Here is a 19,699-nt window from a genome sequence, read left to right as displayed (position 1 = left end):
GATTTTTGCCTGTGATATAAGTGCAAAGAAGGCCTCTTCCTTGTTCTTGGTGCCAAAGAACAAACCAGGCCCCTGTGGCCCCACAGTGCAGATAGATCCTCTTCTTAGGGTTTGGGTATCTGCATCCCCAGCCTTCAACACTATAGATTTCTTTCCTTCCTACTGAGTTCTGCACTCTTTCTGCACTAAGAAATAGGCTTAGGACTTAAGCGTAGCAATGCGTAGAGCGTCTGCCCAAACTACCATGACCTTACATGGATCCCAGTGGCCATATTGTCCTGTATGGTCCCAACCTCCAAGTTTAGGTGATTGAACCAGAGGCAGGCATCTGAAAGAGATTTATTTTTATAGGATTTTTGAATTGCTTATCAAGCAAGAGTTTCTAATCTCTGTGTGGCAATCTCTGTGACACATGTTTCCCCGCGCTGGGCTGTCAAGGGCCTGGGAAGAAGAGGAAGCTGATGTGGAAGGAGGAAGAGGCAAGGATCCGTGGGGTGGGGTGCAGAAGCCAGGGAGACAGCACGATGCTGCCTGTGGTCTCCCCGTCCTCCTTGGGCCAATTCAGGACTCTCTGTTCTTAGAAGAAATGTTCCTATTTTGCTTAAAGCTAGATTCAGTTGTTTTTCTTACTTGCAATTATTTTTTTTTTTAAAAAAAAGGTCTTTCTAAGCTCCCTCAATGAGTGTGTCCAGGTGTGGCCTCTGTGCTGGAGAGTTGTTTACTCTTAGTGTGGAACTGACTTACATTCAGAAGCTGCCAGGAATTGGGGATTTCTTTAGTGACAGGAGAAAGATCTTGGCAGAGAGCCTGAGCTGCATGCTGATGGGAGATGAAGCTTTTGTTTTCAGGCATGTTGTTCTATGTATGAGATGTGGCGGTAGGATGTTGAGCAGAGGACCTGGGGGACCCATTGAGGAAGGGCCAGAAAGGGCAGATCTCATGGTCTCTGGGAACAAAGGAGAGAGTGGTTGGCTTTCTACCCAGGGACGACATTTTTTGCCCTCTCCTGTGAGCCTATGCTTCATCCAGGTGTCATTCCAATCTCTTAAGCATGGGTGTCATTTACATTTTTGGTAGTACTTGTCATGATGAGCACAGGAGAATGTATGGAAGTGCTGAATTACTATATTACACACTTGAAACCAATATAACACTGTATGTTAACTAACTAGAATTAAAATTAAAAACTTTTAGAAAGAAAATACAAAAAAAATTTTTTTTGAAATAGTGTGTCAATAAAATTGACTAAATTGATACAGAGGCCTTTGGCCTACAAACTTACAGGCCAAAAGTGTAAGCTTTGAGGTCAAATGACTTTTGTCATAACTGAGCTGTAGTGCTGGCATTGCCTGTGGCCTCGCCACCCCCTGCTCGCTCTGTGTCCTGGTTTCCATAACTGTAAAATGAGGAGCTAGACTACAGTTGCAGTAATATAGTACTTTGACTAGATTCCTTCTGGGGCAGAGTGGAGAAGGCACGTTTCTGGAACTGTGAGGCCAGACGGCAGTTGGGGATAAATGTGAGCATGGTCGGACTCAATCCATGTTTGAGATTTCAGATCGATCTAGGGCTGTGGGGATGGAACTCCCTTCTGTAAACGAAGAGACAGTTGAATGATACAGGGAGAGAGAGAGAGAGATCCTGGGTCCTGCAAGGATGAGGCCCAGGCTCCCCGCATAAGGCCGTGCAGTCAGGGGAGGCAGACGCTCGCTGCCAGGTCATCTCACTGTGCTCTGCTGCTTCCTGGGCTCCAGCCTGGAAGCAGGAGGCTGCCACTGAGGCCTAAGCGCCCCAGGGCTCCAGCTCGCATTGGCTGGAGGAGCCTGGGGTTTAGGGAGGTCCCCCAAACAGGGCCATGCATGTGGGAGCCGTCAGGAGAAGGAATCCGAAGCCTTGGACAGAATGAGTTCCACCTGGAGCGAGAGTCAGGCCAGGAGAGAACAGAGGGGGAGCAGAGGCCCCCTCTCCATTCAGTGGTCAAGGGGGGGAGGCGGGAGGAGTGAAAGAGGCTGAGGAGGCTGAGGACAGGAAGCCAGAGGCTGCCCTGGAAGCTCAGAGGAGGAGGAGTGGAGGCCAGGGTGCCGCCAGCTGGCCAAACCTGGCTGACAGCTGGAGGAAGAGAGGAGAGCCACTGGATTTTGCCACCGGGAGGTCTTGGGGAGCCAACTTTATTCCTTGCAACTGGGAAAGCAGCGGGCCCTTCTTCCTCCGGCAGGTGTCCCACGCGTGACGCTGACGCCGGTGGCCGGGAGCGGCGTGCAGGGCCAGCCTCCTGGCCTCCCCGCCGGCCGGGCGCGTGCAGGTGTGGGCCGCTCGGGCCAGGCCCCCCGCACCCCCCGGGCTCAGAACTCGCAGACCACCAGGCGCTGCTCCCCGCAGACCTTGTCGTTCCACTTGCCGTTGGTAAAGATCTCCACGCAGTCCTCCGAGCCGCCGTTGTCATTGGGCTCCCCCGGGGCCCAGTTGGTGTAGACCAGGGGCTCCCCTGAGGGGTAGGTGAACGTGCCCTCCTTCCTGGCGTCCGTCATGCTCAGGAAAGCAGCCTTGTTCTGCACGGCGACCAGCTGCCGCAGGGCCTCGTTCTCGGCCGCCGAGCGCGGGGAGGCCACCTGTCCCCCCGCCTGCGTACACAGCTGCTGTGCCTCTTGGAAACTCTTTTCCACGCCCGCCGCCTTGAAGATCTTCTTCCCGATACCCCGGCCGTCGGGGAAGAGGTCCACTAAGAGAGGAGGGGAGGCAGGTGGGGCGTGGCGGCGCCGGCCGGCTCAGGGCCTCCCAGGCCTCCGCGCCCCAGCGGAGCCTCCACCCCAGGCCTCCCCCGGGAGGGCCAGAGCCCCCCTAGGACGACAGCGAGGCGCTTGGTTCCCGGGCAGCCCTGACTCGCAGTGCACCCCGGGCGGGGTCCTGTGGCCTGCAGCTATAGCGGAGGACACTGGAGCTCAGGGAGGCTGAGTAAGAGGCCCAGGGTCACCGGCCCATCACATGCAAGGTTAGGGTTAACCCTTGTTTGCTGGGACACCAGAGCTGGACACACCCCTTCTGCTTCACCCCACTTTGTGTGCTGGGGCCAAGGGGGATTGGGAGGACTTTGGCCGGGGACATGACAGCGTGGCAGCTGGAGCAGTTTCTGAGAGTGTGAAAAACAGACCTTGTGTCTGAGTGGGGGTAAGGGGGGGCCTGAGAGCCCCAGGGTGCTAATCCCTGCACTCACTGCAGCCCCACACTGGCTCCTTGGTGCCCAATGGGCCCTGCCCCTAGCCAGTCAGCCTCCCCCGGGGTGCGGGGTCCCAGGGGGATGAAGGCACCCAACAGATGGCAGGGGGCAGAGGGCATCAGTTCTGGGAGAGCCCCATTTGGGAATCGGAAGCCAGGTGTCCCACCCCGGCCTGGCAATGGCTTCTAGGGGGGCAGGAGGAAGTTACTTCCATTTCAGGGTTTCTGATTCTTCGATTCTAAAACGGGGGCCCACTTCACAGAAGCATCACCCTCGTGACATATCAAGTACGTCTTCCCATCCCTTTGGCTTGGGGCTCAGGCGTGGAAATCTTCAGGGCTCCCTCGAGGGCTGTGCCCTGGCCTCCCCGGGCTGCGAGGGCTCAGGCTGTTCCCTGACCCGCTGCCCTTCTCTGAGTAGCTTCCACACAGGCTCAGGATGGCTCCCAGAGTACCCTGGACAGGACCAGGGCAAGGGTCCGTGAGCCGTTACTGGGTTTTATGTTCCCGGCACTCGAACCCTGTGAATGTCCATGGCAGCACCAACCATCCAGATGCACATGCACACACCTGCTCGTGCTCACGTATGTCATGGTGCGGGGTCAGTGAGGCCTAGGGCCGGTGTCCACACATGTGGCCGGTGCCCAGGGACACGTTCACCCTGGTTTGCAGCAGAGTGAACACGCACAAATACGTTTGTGGAGGGAGGAAGACTACACAATACCTAAAACTCTCATCCTTGCGACTTTGGTACTTAAGGGCCAGCCCTGCGTCCTACTCAGTCGGGCCCCCCTACCCCTTCAGAAAACTCCTTTCTCTTTTGGATCAGGGAGGTTGGATGAATGATGTAGACTCAGGGAGAGCAGAGGAGGAGGAGGGGCAGCCAAGGACTGAAGGGGGTTCCGAAAGGCACAGGGCACTCAGGGGTGTGCTCCTGGGGACCCCTGACTCTGCAGCATTCCAGGGTCTAAGAATCTCTGCTCAAAATACCCAAGGACCAGAATCAAGGGCATGTCCAGGGTGAGGTGCTTCATGGCCACACAGCAAGGCCAGGCCCCCACCAGCCTTGAGCCCCAAGAGCAGGATCCCAGCCCCAGCTCTCAGGACAGCGTCTGGCTTCTCTGCTGCCTTGGGCTGTGAAGCAACATCTCTGGGCACTCACACCCCGGGTCCCACAGATGTAAGAAACACCTCCAGGTTTGGGGTCCAAGGGTAGGCAGGAATGAGGGTCTGCTGAACTGCACAGGGCTCAGGGCATTGACCGGGTCACACGTGGCTATGATGCTGGGGGGGATCCCGGACCTGGATAACCTCCACCATACTTCCGTCACCCCACTGAACTGGTGATATGGGCACATCCTCCTATTTGTCTCTTGTATCTACTTCCAGATCCTGGAGTATGAGGCTGCACTGCTCTGTCCCAGCCCTATTCTCAGCCCCGGACCCTGCCCCAGAGCCAGGCCCAGCCCTAAATATGATCGCAACCCATTCCAGTTCTAGACCCAAGCCCAGCCAATGCCAAACCAAGGCCCAGACCCAGTTGAGGGCCTAGCCTTGGTGCCTGGCTTGGTTCAGGTCCAGGAACTTACCTTTCCTATACTGAGACAAGGCATTCTGGAGGTTTTGTACCTGTTGCTGTAAGGCCTCCACCTGCTGCCTCAGAGCAGTGATGTCTGCAGAAGAGAGAGGCCGAGGGAAGGTAAGCCCAGCATAGCCTGGGATCAGCTCAGAGCCTAGGCCTCAGGGAAGGGTGCCCAGGTGCAGGTGCAAACCGGGGGGGGAGGCAAGGAGCCGGGATGGGTCGTTAGAAGCCCATCTGCTGACACAGCTGATCCCTGTTGGCCCCAGATTTCCTGTGGCTTCTACTATGAACACACTGGTGAGTAGGTCCCTGTGCCTCATGGACACTAAACCCCATGACACTTCCCATCCACTGGGGTATTTGATACTCAAAGCTATCCTTTTCATTGGGAAGGGGAATATGCTTTCCCCAGTTGATCAGATGGAAAAGCTGCCTGGGGGTTTTAGCCTCACTCCTAATTCTCCGGCCTTCCTGCCAGCTAGCTTTCCTGCTTTCCACCCACTTCCCATGCCTAATGGGGCTGAAGTCCAAGAAGATAGGCTGTCCTGATAGAAAGAGTGCCACCTCCCTCCCCCTGCCCCCACCCGTGGGACCTCCCGAATCTGGCAGATACCAACTTACCCGGAAGCCCGCTCTCTCCCTTTGCTCCTCTGTCCCCAGGAGCACCTCTGTCCCCCTTCAGTCCAGGGGACCCTTTGGCACCTGGAGGTCCCGGCGGGCCCATGGCTCCAGCAGGTCCTGGGATCACAGAATTGCTGGGTGAGCTCTGTACACGTTTTCCAGCATTTTTACCCTTCCCATATCTGGACTGTCCAACCAGCCTACAGCACCCCTTCCCCTATAGACTGCTCCCACAACCCAGCCAGGCACCCTCTCCACACACTGCCCTAGCACCCAACGACCAAACTCCAGCACCCATACTGTCGCTGTTGCTCACGAGTCACTCTCCCTGGATGCAGATGGCTCCCAGGGCCCAGCAGTCACCCTCCTTGAACATAGACTCTCCCGCCTCCCAGTAACACCAGCTCTGACACGATAAGTGGTGGTGGTGGAGGGGTGGCCATCCACAGACAGCGTCAGGGGGGGACACAAGAGCACTGGAGCCCAGGCCTCACTCCCTCCATCACTCACCTGCTTCCCCAGCAACTCCAGGGGCTCCACGCTCACCAGGGGCACCTGTCTCTCCTTTAACACCTGTGGGGCCTGTCATCCCTGCAGACCCCTGCTTGCCAGGCATACCCACTTCTCCTAAAGAAGGAACAAATTGGGACAAGTGCTGCTGAGAGTGTGTTCAGTAGTGGAGGTTTCACCCACTGCTCCAGGGGGACAGAGACCTGGGGAGAAGGTGCTCCTTACTGGGGTTCCTCCATGGAGGTGAACAGGAAAACACCATCCATGTGGGAATGTGGGGGGAAGAAGCCACGATATGGCCTACCCAGGGCTGACAGTCTGGGCTTTTCCTGCTACTCTGAGCTTGCCTTAGGTCACCTCCTGGACCATCACTATATTCCTTCTCCCTCCCAGACCAGCCGCATAGCAACCACCTACCTTTGGGCCCAGCCTCTCCTTGTGGACCTGGTGGGCCTTGAGGTCCTACATCCCCTTGCTTCCCAGCTGGGCCCTCTCTGCCAGCTGGACCAGGCATACCTCGAGGTCCTGGAGGTCCTGGGGAAAAGGACCGGCCTAGTCAGTGACTCTAAATTGTATTGGAAGTGGGAGTACATGAGAAGATGAGAGGAATGATAGAAGTCAGAGAGGCAGCAGCATTATAGAAGATGATGCCAACAGTAGTTCTAGTACTCCCTGAAATAACCCAGAGCCACCTTCAGAACAGCCTTCTGCCTTCTGCCTTCTTCTTGGGATGGGATCTGTGCACATCTATCAGCAGAGCCCAGTGGCAGCAGCACCACCTGCAGGCATCTGCATTCTGTGCCCAGCTGCTCACCGGATGGTCCAGAGTCTCCCTTCAGTCCAGGCTCTCCAGCAGAGCCATTGTCTCCTTTGGGCCCAACTGGGCCAGCTGGTCCAGGCATCCCTGCTCTCCCCACTGCTCCTGGCGAACCTGTAGTGGCAGAAGAGATGGGTATAAATCTGGCCTTAGTCCCAGGAGGTGCCAGCTGCCTGTACAGTCAGGCCCCTTGCATGCCTTCAAGGTTCTACAGGGTGTGGACATTCCATCTCCATACTCCTTGGTCCAATTGTGGTCCAGGAAATGGGTGTCCACATCTCCATTTTACAGGTGAGAAAATTGGCTGGCCACAGTTGGCTGTGGATTCAAGCTAAGACTTATCTGACTTGGCTTGTCCATAGTATTTATAGCAGGCAATTTGTCAGCATTTTTAACAGGCAATCGATCAGCATTTACTGTTGATCATGGACTCTTCTCCCCATCCCAGAACTAAAGTTCACATCAAAAACGACACCTGGCACTAATCATCAGGGAAATGTAAATCAAAACTGCAGTATCACCTCACACCTGTTAGAATGGGTATTATAAAAAAAGACAAGAGATAACAAATGTTGGCCAAGATATGGAGACAAGGGAACCCTTGTGCACTGTTAGTAGGAACATTAATGGGGTGCAGCCACTGTGGAAAACAGAATGAAGCTTCAAAAAATTAAAAATAGAGCTGCTATGTGATCCAGCAATTCCCCTTCTGTGTATTTATCTAAAGAAAACCAAAACACTAATTCAAAAAGATATCTGTACCCCCGTGTTCACTGCAGCATTGTTCACTGGGCCATTACAATAGCCAAGACATGGAGATGGCTTAGAGCCTAGGTGTCCATCGATGGATGAACGGATGGAGAAAAGGCAGGTATACACACAATGGAATATTATTCGGCCATAAAAAAAGAATGAAATCTTGCCATTTGCCATAATGTGGATCGATGTTCAGGGCGTTATGCTAGATGAAATAAATCAGACAGAGAGAGACAAATACCATACGATTTCACTTATATGTAGAAACTAGATAGATAAGCCAAACAACAAACAAAAACAACAAACTCATAGAGAACAGATTGGTGGTTTCTAGAGGTGGGGTTGGGAGGTGGGCAGAAAGGCTCGTGGTGGTAAAAAGGTACAAATGTCCAGTCATAAAATAAGTTCTGGGGATGTCATGGGCAGCATGGCGACTAGAGTTAATAATACTGTATTGTATATGTGAAAGCTGTTCAGAGAGTAGATCTTAAAAGTTCTTATGGCAAGAAAAAAAAAACGTACTCTGTGTGGTGATGGACTTTGACAAGACTTCTTGTGGTGATCATTTCACAATATGTGCAAATATTGAATCATTATGCTATAGATTGGAAACTAATATAATGTTATATGTCAGTTATACCTCAATTAAAAAAGAAAAAGCAATGCAATATGCTCTTGAACCTAGAGGAAAGAGACCAAATTATGACCTAATGTGCAATGTGATCCGGTTTCATAAGTACCTACACGTGCATGATGTGTGTGGGGCATGTGCACATGTAGGACCCATTGGAAAGACCCAGGAAAAGTATATACAAAAGTGTTTTACCAGTTGTTCCTTCCCTAGTGACACAAGATAATTTTAACTTTCTTCTTATTGTTTCTTTAGTGACCACATATTATTTTTGTATTGGAAAAATGATCAAGCATTTTTAGAAAGACGTGTTACCTCCAGAAAGGCTGCCAAGGTCTGAGGTTACTCAAGATTTACCCCCAAAAGACTCATGGGGGCAAATGGCTATCAGTGCTTAAGAGTTCTGAGATTGAGCCCTGCCTCAGGGCTCCCTGCTCAATGGGGAGTCTGCTTCTCCCTCTCCCTCTGCACCTCCCCCATGCTCGCTCACTCGCTCTCCGATAAATTAATAAAATCTTTTTTTTTAATCTTATACTTGGTTCTCATTTGCTTTTTTCTTTTTCTTTCATTCTTTCTTTTTCTTTCTTTTTTAGTGAGATGAAATTCATATAACATTAACCTTTTCAAAGCACACAATTCAGTGGCAGTTAGCACACTCACCATGATGCACAACTACCTCCTCTACTGAGTTCAATATCATTTTGTCTCCCTTGAAAGAAACTATAGCCACTAAGCCACCACCCCCAATTCGCCCTCCTCATAGCCCCTGGACACCACTACTCTACCTTCTGTCTCTATCTCCTATTTTGGACATTTCCTATATATGGAATCATGCAACATATGACCCTTTGCATCGGGCTTTTTTAACTTGGAGTGACGTTTTTGAGGGTCATCCACTTGGCAGTGTGTCTCAGTGCTTCGTTCCCTTGTATGGCTGAGTAATGTTCCACCGTATGGACAGAACACATCTCGTTCATCCATCCACCTGTTGCTAGGCATTTGGGCTATTGTGAATAAAGCTGCTATGAACATTCATGTGCAAAAAGAAATGACACTTGACAGGTGGGGCTGACTTGTTCATTCACTTACTTGTTCACTAAGAAACCATCTATGGAATATAACCGTGTGCTCAGTGCTGGGCGAGATGCAAATATCAGCACCAGACCCCGGTCTGCATGGGATGTGTAATAGGATTTTCAGCTGTGAGGCACAGGTAACGAGTGAAGAGGACAATTCACAAGGTGTCCCTCGTCCCATCACATCATCACCCCAACCCCAGCACACACACACGCCCAGAGCTGTCTTCCCAAAGGAAGAAAAGGGACTTCAGAGCAAGGAAGATTTAGAGAGACATACAGAGGAAAAAATGACATTTCAGACTTGGATACCATGCTCCCAGGGGAAGGAGGGACCAGACCTGCCTGAGCAAGAGCATGCTGGTAGCCAGGGACTGCTCCCTGGAATGGGTTGCTGAGAGGCTCTGTGCAGGGCATTGTGTCCTGCTTTTGGTTATGATCCTTACTGGGAAAGCAATGGAAGCATAGAGGGTTACAGGATGGGTCCCACATCCCATATCCAGCAGGGCACTGTGCTGGGGTGGAGATGTCCTACCCCTAGGCTGAGCCCCTCTTGGGCTCCACCCTGGCTGGGATGGCGGCAGGTAGAAGGAGCAGTAGAGGTTTCCCATCCATGATGTACAAGCCCTGGAGGCCATGAGAGGGGACACCCTCTTCAACGGCAAGCCCCCATCCCTCCTAAAGCACTAATTTTGCATCCTAGTGTCCCCCAAAGGCCAGCCCTGTACCATAATGCCACCTGAAGGGAAGCTTTAAGGACCAGCAATTTGGCCAGTCTTAACTGCAGTAAATCCCTTCTCCCTTTCATTCCACATTCCTTCATCCCACAGGTACTCGCTGAAACTTCTGCTGCACAGAAAACACCATCCTCAATGGCGGGACACAGCAGTGAAAGAAGCAGACCCCAAATCAGATCCTTCCTCATGGAGCTTAAACCCAATTGCATAGAGACAGATCCTAAAAATTAAAGTGTACAACATATGGTCTATTAGATCAGAATAAGTGCCACAGAGAAAAAAAAAGGCACAGAGAGGGTCATGGTGGGGGTCGGGGGGCTGTTTCTTCTAAGGAAGGTGGTCAGGGCCAGACTAGTGGAGAAGGTTGTCTGTGAGAAGTGACCCACAGGGACAGCTATGGGGAGACAGGGAGAGGGCCCTCATTCATCAGAGGCCCGAGTGTGGTTAGGGATCAGCAAGGAGCCAGGGTGGCCGGAGTAGAAGGAGGTGAGGTCAGAGAAGTAGCCAGGGGTGGAGTGTCCTAGTGGGCTGCTGAGGAGTATGTGGTTTTGTTCCAAGGGAGATGCACACCCCTGGAGGGACACTTCTGCTGAATCCTTCTGCAAAAGACTGCAGGAATCTTGGAGGTGTTGAGGAATAAGGGGACTGTCCTGGACATAGAGCCCCCAAAGCCAGGTGGGGTCTTACTGGCCCTCCATGATACGCCCGAGGCATTACCACAGCGACCCGACTCCACTCTCCACCTCTGCTCTAGGCTCTCCTCTCTCTGGCCCATCTTGCCCTTTCCAGCAGGTCCTTGGAACCTTGCGCGTCTGCAGGGGACGTTGTCATAAACGCACACTGTGGCCCCAGCCACACTTACTTGGGTAGAGATGCCGAGGTGCTCCAAGCTCTCCGGGGAGTTCCCAGACCCACAGTGGTTGAGCGACTAGCGCACCTGCAGTCCAGGAGCCAGAGGGCAGCCTGGTCCCCTTGGTCCCCCTGGTCTCCAAGCACCGAACTAAGGCCGGGCTTGGAATGTGCACAGGGGTGGGAGGAGGCATCTGCGTGCCAGAGGTAGGTCTCAGCCACGCTCAATGCTGCGGGGTCACAGGGGGACTATAGGAGAGGGCCCCTCTGAGGGCTAGAGAGAGTGAGGACTCTCCAAGATGCTGACCCTTGAATACTACCGTTCTTCGGAGTGCACGTCCAGGTGGCCTTCCCCCCAGGCCCCTGGCCATTCACGTTGGGAGCCGCTCCCTGAGTATAAAGGATGGACAGCTAGACAGATGAGCGCTTGTCCCTTACCCTACAAAGCCTGGGGACATTACCCATTCTTTCCAGCTTAAATGTTCTTAGTTTCCATGGGACACCTGGGTGGCTCAGCGGTTGAGCATCTGCCTTTGGCCCAGGGCGTGATCCCAGGACGCTGGATCGAGTCCCACATCGGGCTCCTTGTGGGGAGCCTGCTTCTCCCTCTGCCTGTGTCTCTGCCTCTCTCTCTGCGTGTTTCTCTCATGAATAAATAAATAAAATCTTTAAAAAAAAATGTTGTTAGTTTCCTTCCTCCCCAAACAAAATGCAAAGTCCTGAAAGATAAAGACCACGGTAGATCCCTCCATAGCTCTAGCCCAGCACCTGGTGGGGGCGGGGCGGGGGAGTCCCCTGTTGTCCTAATTGCCCGTTCACTGAATTCTGACACTTTGCCACCAAGACCCAGATCCTTCTTGGATAATTCCCTTAATAACCAGTACCTTCGGGAACCTCACAAGACCTCACCCGATGGGTCCAGAAAGAAGGTGCAACTTGATCCTAACAACTTAACAAAAAATAAAGCCTTGGCTCAGTTATTTGTCACTTTGTGAGAGATCTCATTCCCACTTACAGATGAGCAAACTGAGGCTCGGGGACCCTGGCTTGTCCTAGGCTGGGTCCCTGCTACGGAGCTAGAGCTAGCAGTCCGGCACAGATCGGCCTGATGCAGAGGCCCATGTCTGTTCCCCCTCAGATGGGCTGTCATCTGGCCCCTCTGTCACAATGTTCTCACCTGCCAGATAAGAGTCATATGTCCTTTGTAAGACTTTTGGGAGGGTTAAATCAATGACTCAGTGCACACCCAAGCATGAGGTAGGACAAAGAAATGTGAGCTCCCTTTCGTTCTCTCCATAATGGTATCAGTGCAAATCCTTTTGATCAGACCGGAGTATGGGGCCACAGAGCCTCTTTCTTTCCCATCCTTCATGCAATATTAAAAGTTTTTAACACCTCTCACAGACACCATTTCACCTAGATGACTGACTGTTAAGTCCTGGAGCAGGTTCTGGAGAGCCACAAAGTCCATGGACCCACAATTTCCTCATTCTCGCAGTGGGAGGAATCAGAAGACTCCAGGGGAGGAGTCAAGGCAGCTGGTCATGGAATGAGGCACCTGGGAGCTCTGGGCAGTCAGTCATTTTTCAACTGGTAAAGCAGTGCTTTAGAAGGACAAAAAAAAAAGAAGGACAAAAAGCCTGGGGGAAACCCAACCCCTAGAGAGGAGGAAGTCCAAAGTCCACCTCCGAGCCTTCCACGCAGAACAGCCAGCATTTCTGGGTTGGTTACAATTACAATACCTACCGCTTTCCACCAGGAAAAGCCCATGGTCCCAGCCCTACCTGGATCTCCCTTCTCGCCCCGGGGGCCCTCTCTCCCATCCCGTCCATCGCGACCAGGCAGGCCATTCTCCACGGGGTTACACATGACCAGGGTGCAGGTGTTGGCTGCTGTTCTCTGGGAATAGGTCTTCACTTCTGCTCCCAGTGGCCTCAGGGGTTGTGTGAGCAGGATCAGCACGGAGAGAGGGAGGAGAAGCATGGTCTATGCAGATGAACAGAAAAAGAAAGGACATGCTCTTGGTCCTAGGACCTGGGTTAGGGCTTGGCCCAGCTCCTGAAGGTCAGGAGAAGCACCTCTCCACCTCCCCTCCCTCGTGTGGGGCTGAGAGCAGCAGGGCTCCCAAAGCACATTAGGGCCCAGGGGGGCATATGGTCTGGCCCAGGAGAGCATGAGTTATCCAGATGGAACTCGTGACATGGGTTGAGAGCAGTAGCCAGCTAGTCTCAGATGCCCCATGTTGCCTTTTCTTGGGCCTTCCCGAGGGCACTGTCATTGGCACAGGGGCTAGGATATAGAATTCCTCACTGAGGCCCATGTCACAGCAGGAGGATTCACTGGGTCGTTCTGGGAAGGACCCTTCCCCTCTCTGGACCCCTCCTCTCTGTTTCTACTACTAAAGTGGTTGGCTTAGCTCTGACAAGGCAAAGCGGTTCCTCCTACTGGCTGCCTTGGCTAACCAGCACTCGTGGGGTCGGCAGTGCTATTCTGAAAACCAGTCCAAGTCCTGAACACTGAGTGATGTCCGTCCTGAGCCCAGGATGGGTATGTGGTTGCATGTTTGCCAGGTGACTTGCCATCCCTGGGCTAGACATTGTCTCCATAAGGGAATTCTCACAGAGAACGCAGGTGAAAGTTCTCAGAGATGCTAAGTTAGCAGCGGGAGAGCCCCTGGGACAGGTACCATTCTGCTCCGATGACCAAAGAGAACTTGAAAGAAAGGCCTCACAGAGCAAGGGGACATGTGAAACGGGTTCAGTCTAGGGAAGGCTAGTTTGGGGATAAGAACGAGCAGGGGCCCAATAGGGCATCCAGTTATCATCTGACCGGTACCTGGGGACTAAGTGAGACCAAGACGGGTATAGGGCCAGAGTCACCTCCAGTATTGGGCTTCTTTCCTCTCTCAGAGAGAAACTACAAAGTTATGAGCACAGAAAGAGCTTGTTGGAGGGGCAGGGGCTAGGCACAAAGCCTGGAAGAGGGGCTCACCAGGCAGGCTGAGGTGCTGGCAGGGAAGGGGCTTTCCTGGCCCGAGAAGTACCTGCCACAGCTGCTGGTAATTCTGGGCGAGATGATCCCTATTGTTCAGTACCCTCTTTCAGCTTTGAATTCACCTCTTCCTTGGGCATCCTGGGAGCTCTAGAAATACCCAGCTGAGCTCCCAAGCCAGCGGCAGCTGCTTCGCTGCACTTGTGGTCATGAGCACCAAAGGGCCCAGACCGGAGCAAGGGCACTATCCCCTGGCCTGCAGCTACCTCACCTCCGGGGCCCTGCACCCCGAATCTAGGGAAGTATGAAAAGCAACAGGCAGTCTGCCCACCCCCCCCCCCCCCCAGTTCAAGATGCCACAGAAGGCATCACTGCCCACTGTAGTGGAAGGCAGCTAACTCATTGGCTTTCAGAGCCGCAGCAGCCCCCTCAACTCCCAGGGCTCATGCCAAACTTTCAGATTAAGATTTTTTTCTTTTTTTCTTTTTAAAGAAAATGACTCCTCTGAAACTTGGTTGGAAAATTTGTGACTTAGTCCAGTAAGTCTAGTTTTGAAAGTAAAACATCTGAGTCTAAGAAAGAAGCATGATGTCCTTGCCCCGCAGGCAGCTGATAACCTGGATGGGCTTAGAACCCGGCTTGTGGAGACCTGGCCTGTTTCTCCCCTACCACTGTTCTTTCTGAAGAAATCAGAAATGGAGAGGAACTAAGAGAGAAGGTGAACTTGCACTTCCACTGGGGCTTCCAGACAATGGTGTCTGGGGTCTGAGTGGGTGTCATCCAGCTGATGCACCTTCCCCCAGCCCAGAGAGCACAGGGAGCATTGAGAGGCTCCCTAAGAGCACTCCTCGTTACCCTCCTCCGCCCCCCGCCTGTCATACGTCCTAGACCAGAACAGCTCCACAGACCCTGCTCCACAGCACCAGTAGGATAGAGGAGCCATAGGGGCAGGGAGACAGTCACCGGGTATTGGGCAAACAGAATGAGGGCAATGGACAGAAACACTCACGGTTGCTTCTTCTGGGACTCCAGGACCTCCAGGCCAACTGGCCTTTCCTTGGCAGGTACTGGCTATTTATACCTGCCTTGTAACCTGAGCCGCCCGGCCCTGGTCTTCTAAGAGCTCTTTTCAAGAGGTGGGGCAATTTCTTCCTTGTTGACTCACTCTCACCCCCACCAGGGTTCTGGAAACTTGCCACCAATATTCGTTAACACTACACACATATTGCCTTAGAGTTTAAAGAGCACCCTCAGTCTGTGACCTCACCCGTACCCCACCCTGAAGCCCCGTGAACTGAGGGGCATCATCAGTGTCTGTATTTTAGAGATGTCCAAAAATCTGAGCTCCAGGGAAGACCAGCACTTGCACAATGGTCTACACCTGTTGCAAATGCAACCCGCATCTATGGATTCCAAGATCCAGGACCCGCTGTGCCCACTTCTCTTCCTCTTTCATCTCAACGGTTACTGCCCAGATATTGAGAAAGAGCTGGGAGCTCCTTGGCATATCTGAGGAGGGGTGGGGCAAGTGGAGGAGCTGTGGAGACTGCAGCCTGTGGGGGCAGTGGCTGGGGGAACTGTCACCTGGTGGGGTCACTCTTTTGCTTCCTGCTTTAGATCTCGAAGAGACCCCCCACTTGCCTTTCATGGGATGGCCTTTCCTTAATTTCCTTGCCCCCATCACTCACCTTCTTAGCTGAAGTTTGCCCTGTGCATTACTAAGGTGACCAGTGTTCATCCCTGACCTGCTGATACACTGTTACAGCCATCCCCAAGGAAAATCTAACTTCCAGTTACTGTAAGACAGTTGCCCACCCTCTTGCCTTTGCTATCAGAGCAGTCTCTGCTTGCTTCTAGATGTGGCTTTATCTCTTGCATCAATTCTCTGCCTAGATCCATAAACCAGCAGCCGTAAGTCTCCAAGCTTCTCTTTTGGTCACTCCATTGGTGGTGCTGACTTGTTCATGGCTTTTGATGCTCCTTTGTGGCATCCCCTTGTGTACTGTAGAATCTATAATGCCTCAATTCATAAGGAAAATCTTCTGTTTCCCATACAGCAATTTTTTTGAAGCAGGATCCATAGTAGAGCTACCACGGCTCCTAATGACAGAGCTCTTTCAGCATTAACACCCAGCCCTCCCCATTCTAGGATGTTCATGTTTCTCTTAGGAATCTAGATCTGGGGGTACCTGGGTGGCTCAGTGGTCTGCCTTCAGCTCAGGTGGTGATCCCGGGGTCCTGGGATCGAGTCCCACATCAGGCTTCCCGCAGGGAGTCTCTTTCTCCCTCTGCCTAGGTTTCTGCATCTTTCTGTGTATCTCTTATGAACAAATAAATAAAATCTTAAAAAAAAAGAAATCTAGGTTATCATGGAATTCCCTTTCTTTTCCCAAATTTGAGAGAGAGAGAGAGAGAGAGAGGCAGAGACACAGGCAGAGGGAGAAGCAGGCTTCATGCAGGGAGCCCGATGTGGGACTTGATCCCGGGTCTCCAGGATCATGCCCTGGGCTGAAGGTGGTGTTAAACCACTGAGCCACCCAGGCTGCCCCCATCATTATTTCTTTAAATAGACTTTCTTTTCCTATCCGGCTCTCTGCTCCTCCTTGGATTCCCTCAATGCATACATTATTTCTTTTGATGACGAACCATAAATCCTAGAGGTTCACTTCACTTTTTTTCCTTCTGTGACTGGATAATTTCAAAAGATCCACCTTCAAGTTCACTGAGTTCTTCTTCCACTTGGTCAAGTCTTTTGTTGAATCTCTCTCCTGAATTTTTCAGATCAGCCATTCTATTCTTCAGCTCTAGGATTTGGTTATTGTTGTTGTTTTGATCGGACTCCAAATCAAGGACAACAAAACCAAAAATAAACATTGGGACTACATCAAACTAAAAAGCTTATGTATAGTGAAAGAAACCATCAACAAAACTAAAAGATAACCTACTGAAGGGGGAAGGATATTTGCACATGATGTATCTGATTAGGGGTTAATATCTAAAATACATAAAAAACTCATACAACCCAATAACAACAACAACAAAAAAACAATCCAATTAAAAAATGGGCAGGGGATCTGAATAGATATTTTTCCAAAGATGAAGTACAGATAGCCAACAAGAACATGAAAAGATGCTCAACGTCACTGATCATTAGGGAAATGCAAATCAAAACCACAATGAGACATCACCTCACACCTGTTAGAAAAGTTATTATCACAAAAACAAGTAATAACAAGTGCTGATGAGGATGAAGAGAAAAGAGAACACTTGAGCATTGTTTGGTGGGAATATAAATTGGTGCAACTGTTTTGAAAAATAGTATGGGGATTCCTCAAAAAATTAAAAAATAGATCTACCATATGATCCAGCAATTACACTCTGGCTAACTCTCTGAAGAAAACAAAAACACTGATTTGAAAACATATACACCCTATGTTCAATGCAGCATTATTTCCTATAGCCAAGATATGAAAATAACCTAAGTATCCATCAGTTGATGAATGAAAAGAAGTGTGCTGTATGTATATACAATGGAATATTACTGAGCTATAAAAAATAATCAAATCTGGCAGCCCAGCGGTTTAGCACCGCCTGCAGCCCAGAGCATGATCCTGGAGTCCCGGGATCTAGTCCCACGTCAGGCAACCTGCATGGAGTCTGCTTCTCCCTCTGCCTGTGTCTCTGCCTCTCTCTGTGTGTGTCTCTCATGAATAAATAAATAAAATCTAAAAAAAAAAAAAAATGAAATCTTGCCCTTTACAACAGCATGAATGGAACTTGATAATATTATGTTAAATGAAATAAGTAACACAGAGAAAGACAAATGCTGCATGATTTCATTTACAAGTGGAATCTAAAAATAAAAAAAAAAACAAGTAAACAAAATAAAATAAAACCCAGACTTATAGATTCAGAGAACAGAGAGGGTGGTTGCCAGAGGACAAGGAGAATGGGGGAGAGGGGTGAAAGGAATAAAGGGAATCAACAGGTACAAACTTCCAGTTATAAAATAAATAAGTCATTGGATGTAAAGTACAACATGGGGAATATAGTCAATAATACTGTATTAAATTTGTACAGTGACAGACGGTAACTAGACTGTGGTGATCAGTTTGTAATGTATAAAAATGTCCAATCACTATGTTGAAACTAATGTAATATTGTATATCAATTATATTTCAACAAAATAAGTAAAAAGGAAAATGGAAAACAGAAAACTGTTGGTAACAATTATTCCAGAGAATATACATTCAAGAGGAATGATCATGGTGGCATGAGTTACTTTCTTTGTCCTCTTTGACTAACAACTAATGAAACATCCATAACCAAACAAAAGTGCCTCTGCCCATGATAGTAGGACACCTGGGAGGTTTCTACCCATCTGTGCATCTGAAAGTAAATGGGTAAGATGACCTCTGTGGGGGCTGTGGGTCCAAAGGAGTCCTCCAGCCTGCCCCACCTCCATTCACTACAACTGGAGGGGGAAGAGTGTTATCTGGAGAGTACTAACTCGAGCAGTAGCACTGGGGAAAGGATTTGTGGAGGTCCAGCCTGCCTGATGAGAGAATCTGATATGCCGACAGAGTCAGACAAGTTTGGAGGCAGAGGAGAGGGAGGAACTCACCAAAGTATCCTCCCTCCCCAGGGCAACACTACAAGGCTTTTGCTAGCATCAGCAGCCATTTCTCTAGCAGGACAGAAGGAAAGCACTGACCTCTCCCACAGAGGAAGTAGGAAGCAAAGGTGGTAAATGACTGCCCGGCTGTTCCAGTTGTGGGGGTTGCAGGTGGAAGGAGCCATTTCTCTGTATACACTGGGATTTCTGAGGAGGGACCTCCATGATGAGGGAGGGAGAGGATAGGGAAGGAAGCACATAAGAATATCAAAAGACACTGACATTTTCTGCTGTCTCCTTTGAAATTTCAACAGGAGGTCCATCCACAGACTTCTGGGTGCATGCCACTCAAGGATCTTCCCACCAGGCCCATGGGCACTATCAAAGCCCCAAGTGCTAATCCCTGTGCATGCAGAATGTATCCCTGAGGATCCTTTCTGGTAGGAGAACCCACAGACTTAAACTATAAAGCCACCTTCTGGAATTCAAAAGAAAGATTTCTAATAGTTTGTTGAGTGACTATTCAACAACTGTTGAATGAACAGTAACAACAAAAGCATAAAACCTGAAGTAAGAAAAGTACCTACTACTTGAAATGCAGAAGCAGAAGCACCTACCTTCAAGCACTATAAAAAAAATCAAAGAAATATGGCATCACACAAAAAACATAATAATTCTCCAGCCGCCAAACTCAAAGGCACAGGATATTGCAATCTAACAGACAAAGAATTCCAGATAACCATTATGAAGAAATCTGATGAGCTACAAGGAAACGCAGAACAATTCAATGAACTCAAGAATTAACTGAATGGAAGGAGTTCTTCACCAGAGATTGAGATTATAAGAAAGAATCAAACAAATCTAGAGCTGAAGATTTCAACAAATGAAGAATGCAATAGAGAGCATCGGTAGCAGGGCAGACTACAGTGACACAGAGGAATGGATGTGTCACTCGGAGGATAGCAATATAAAAATAAATCAGTTAGAAAGACAGGAATGCATAAATCTTAAATATTTTTTGAGTTTTGACAAATGCTTACATCTGTGTAAACCAAACCACTTTTCAGAATATACATCACTACCATTATCCCAGAGATTTCCCACTTGGTCCTTCCCAGGCTGTCATTTTTATTTATTTGCTTATTTGTTCGTTTGTTTCATTGATTATTACTTTACTTTGAGGATAGAATGCAGCTGGTTTATCAGTCATCCTATAGGTGGATACCTGGTTGATACCCAGTATCCAGTTTTTGCCTGCCATGAATAGAGCTGCTATGGACATCCTTGTGCAAGTGTTCTGG

The 19,699-nt window shown here is 50.3% G+C and overlaps 1 protein-coding gene across 1 annotated transcript; it reads right to left on the bottom strand.

The window, feature by feature from the left end:
- Positions 1–323: 323 nt before the first annotated feature.
- Positions 324–14,938, bottom strand: SFTPD (surfactant protein D). Its single transcript, XM_077895192.1, has 8 exons — positions 14,793–14,938; positions 12,577–12,778; positions 6,741–6,857; positions 6,344–6,460; positions 5,927–6,043; positions 5,417–5,533; positions 4,803–4,886; positions 324–2,719 (listed from the first exon to the last, which is right to left on the bottom strand). Exons 2-8 carry the CDS (start codon positions 12,773–12,775, stop codon positions 2,343–2,345), a joined length of 1,128 nt encoding a protein of 375 aa, XP_077751318.1. The 5' UTR covers positions 12,776–12,778; positions 14,793–14,938; the 3' UTR covers positions 324–2,342.
- Between the last annotated feature and the right edge of the window lie 4,761 nt (positions 14,939–19,699).

Source organism: Canis aureus, chromosome 4 (genome assembly GCF_053574225.1).
Source record: "Canis aureus isolate CA01 chromosome 4, VMU_Caureus_v.1.0, whole genome shotgun sequence".
In the NCBI taxonomy this organism is placed as follows: domain Eukaryota; kingdom Metazoa; phylum Chordata; class Mammalia; order Carnivora; family Canidae; genus Canis; species Canis aureus.
This window is presented reverse-complemented; position numbering and strand designations above follow the sequence as displayed.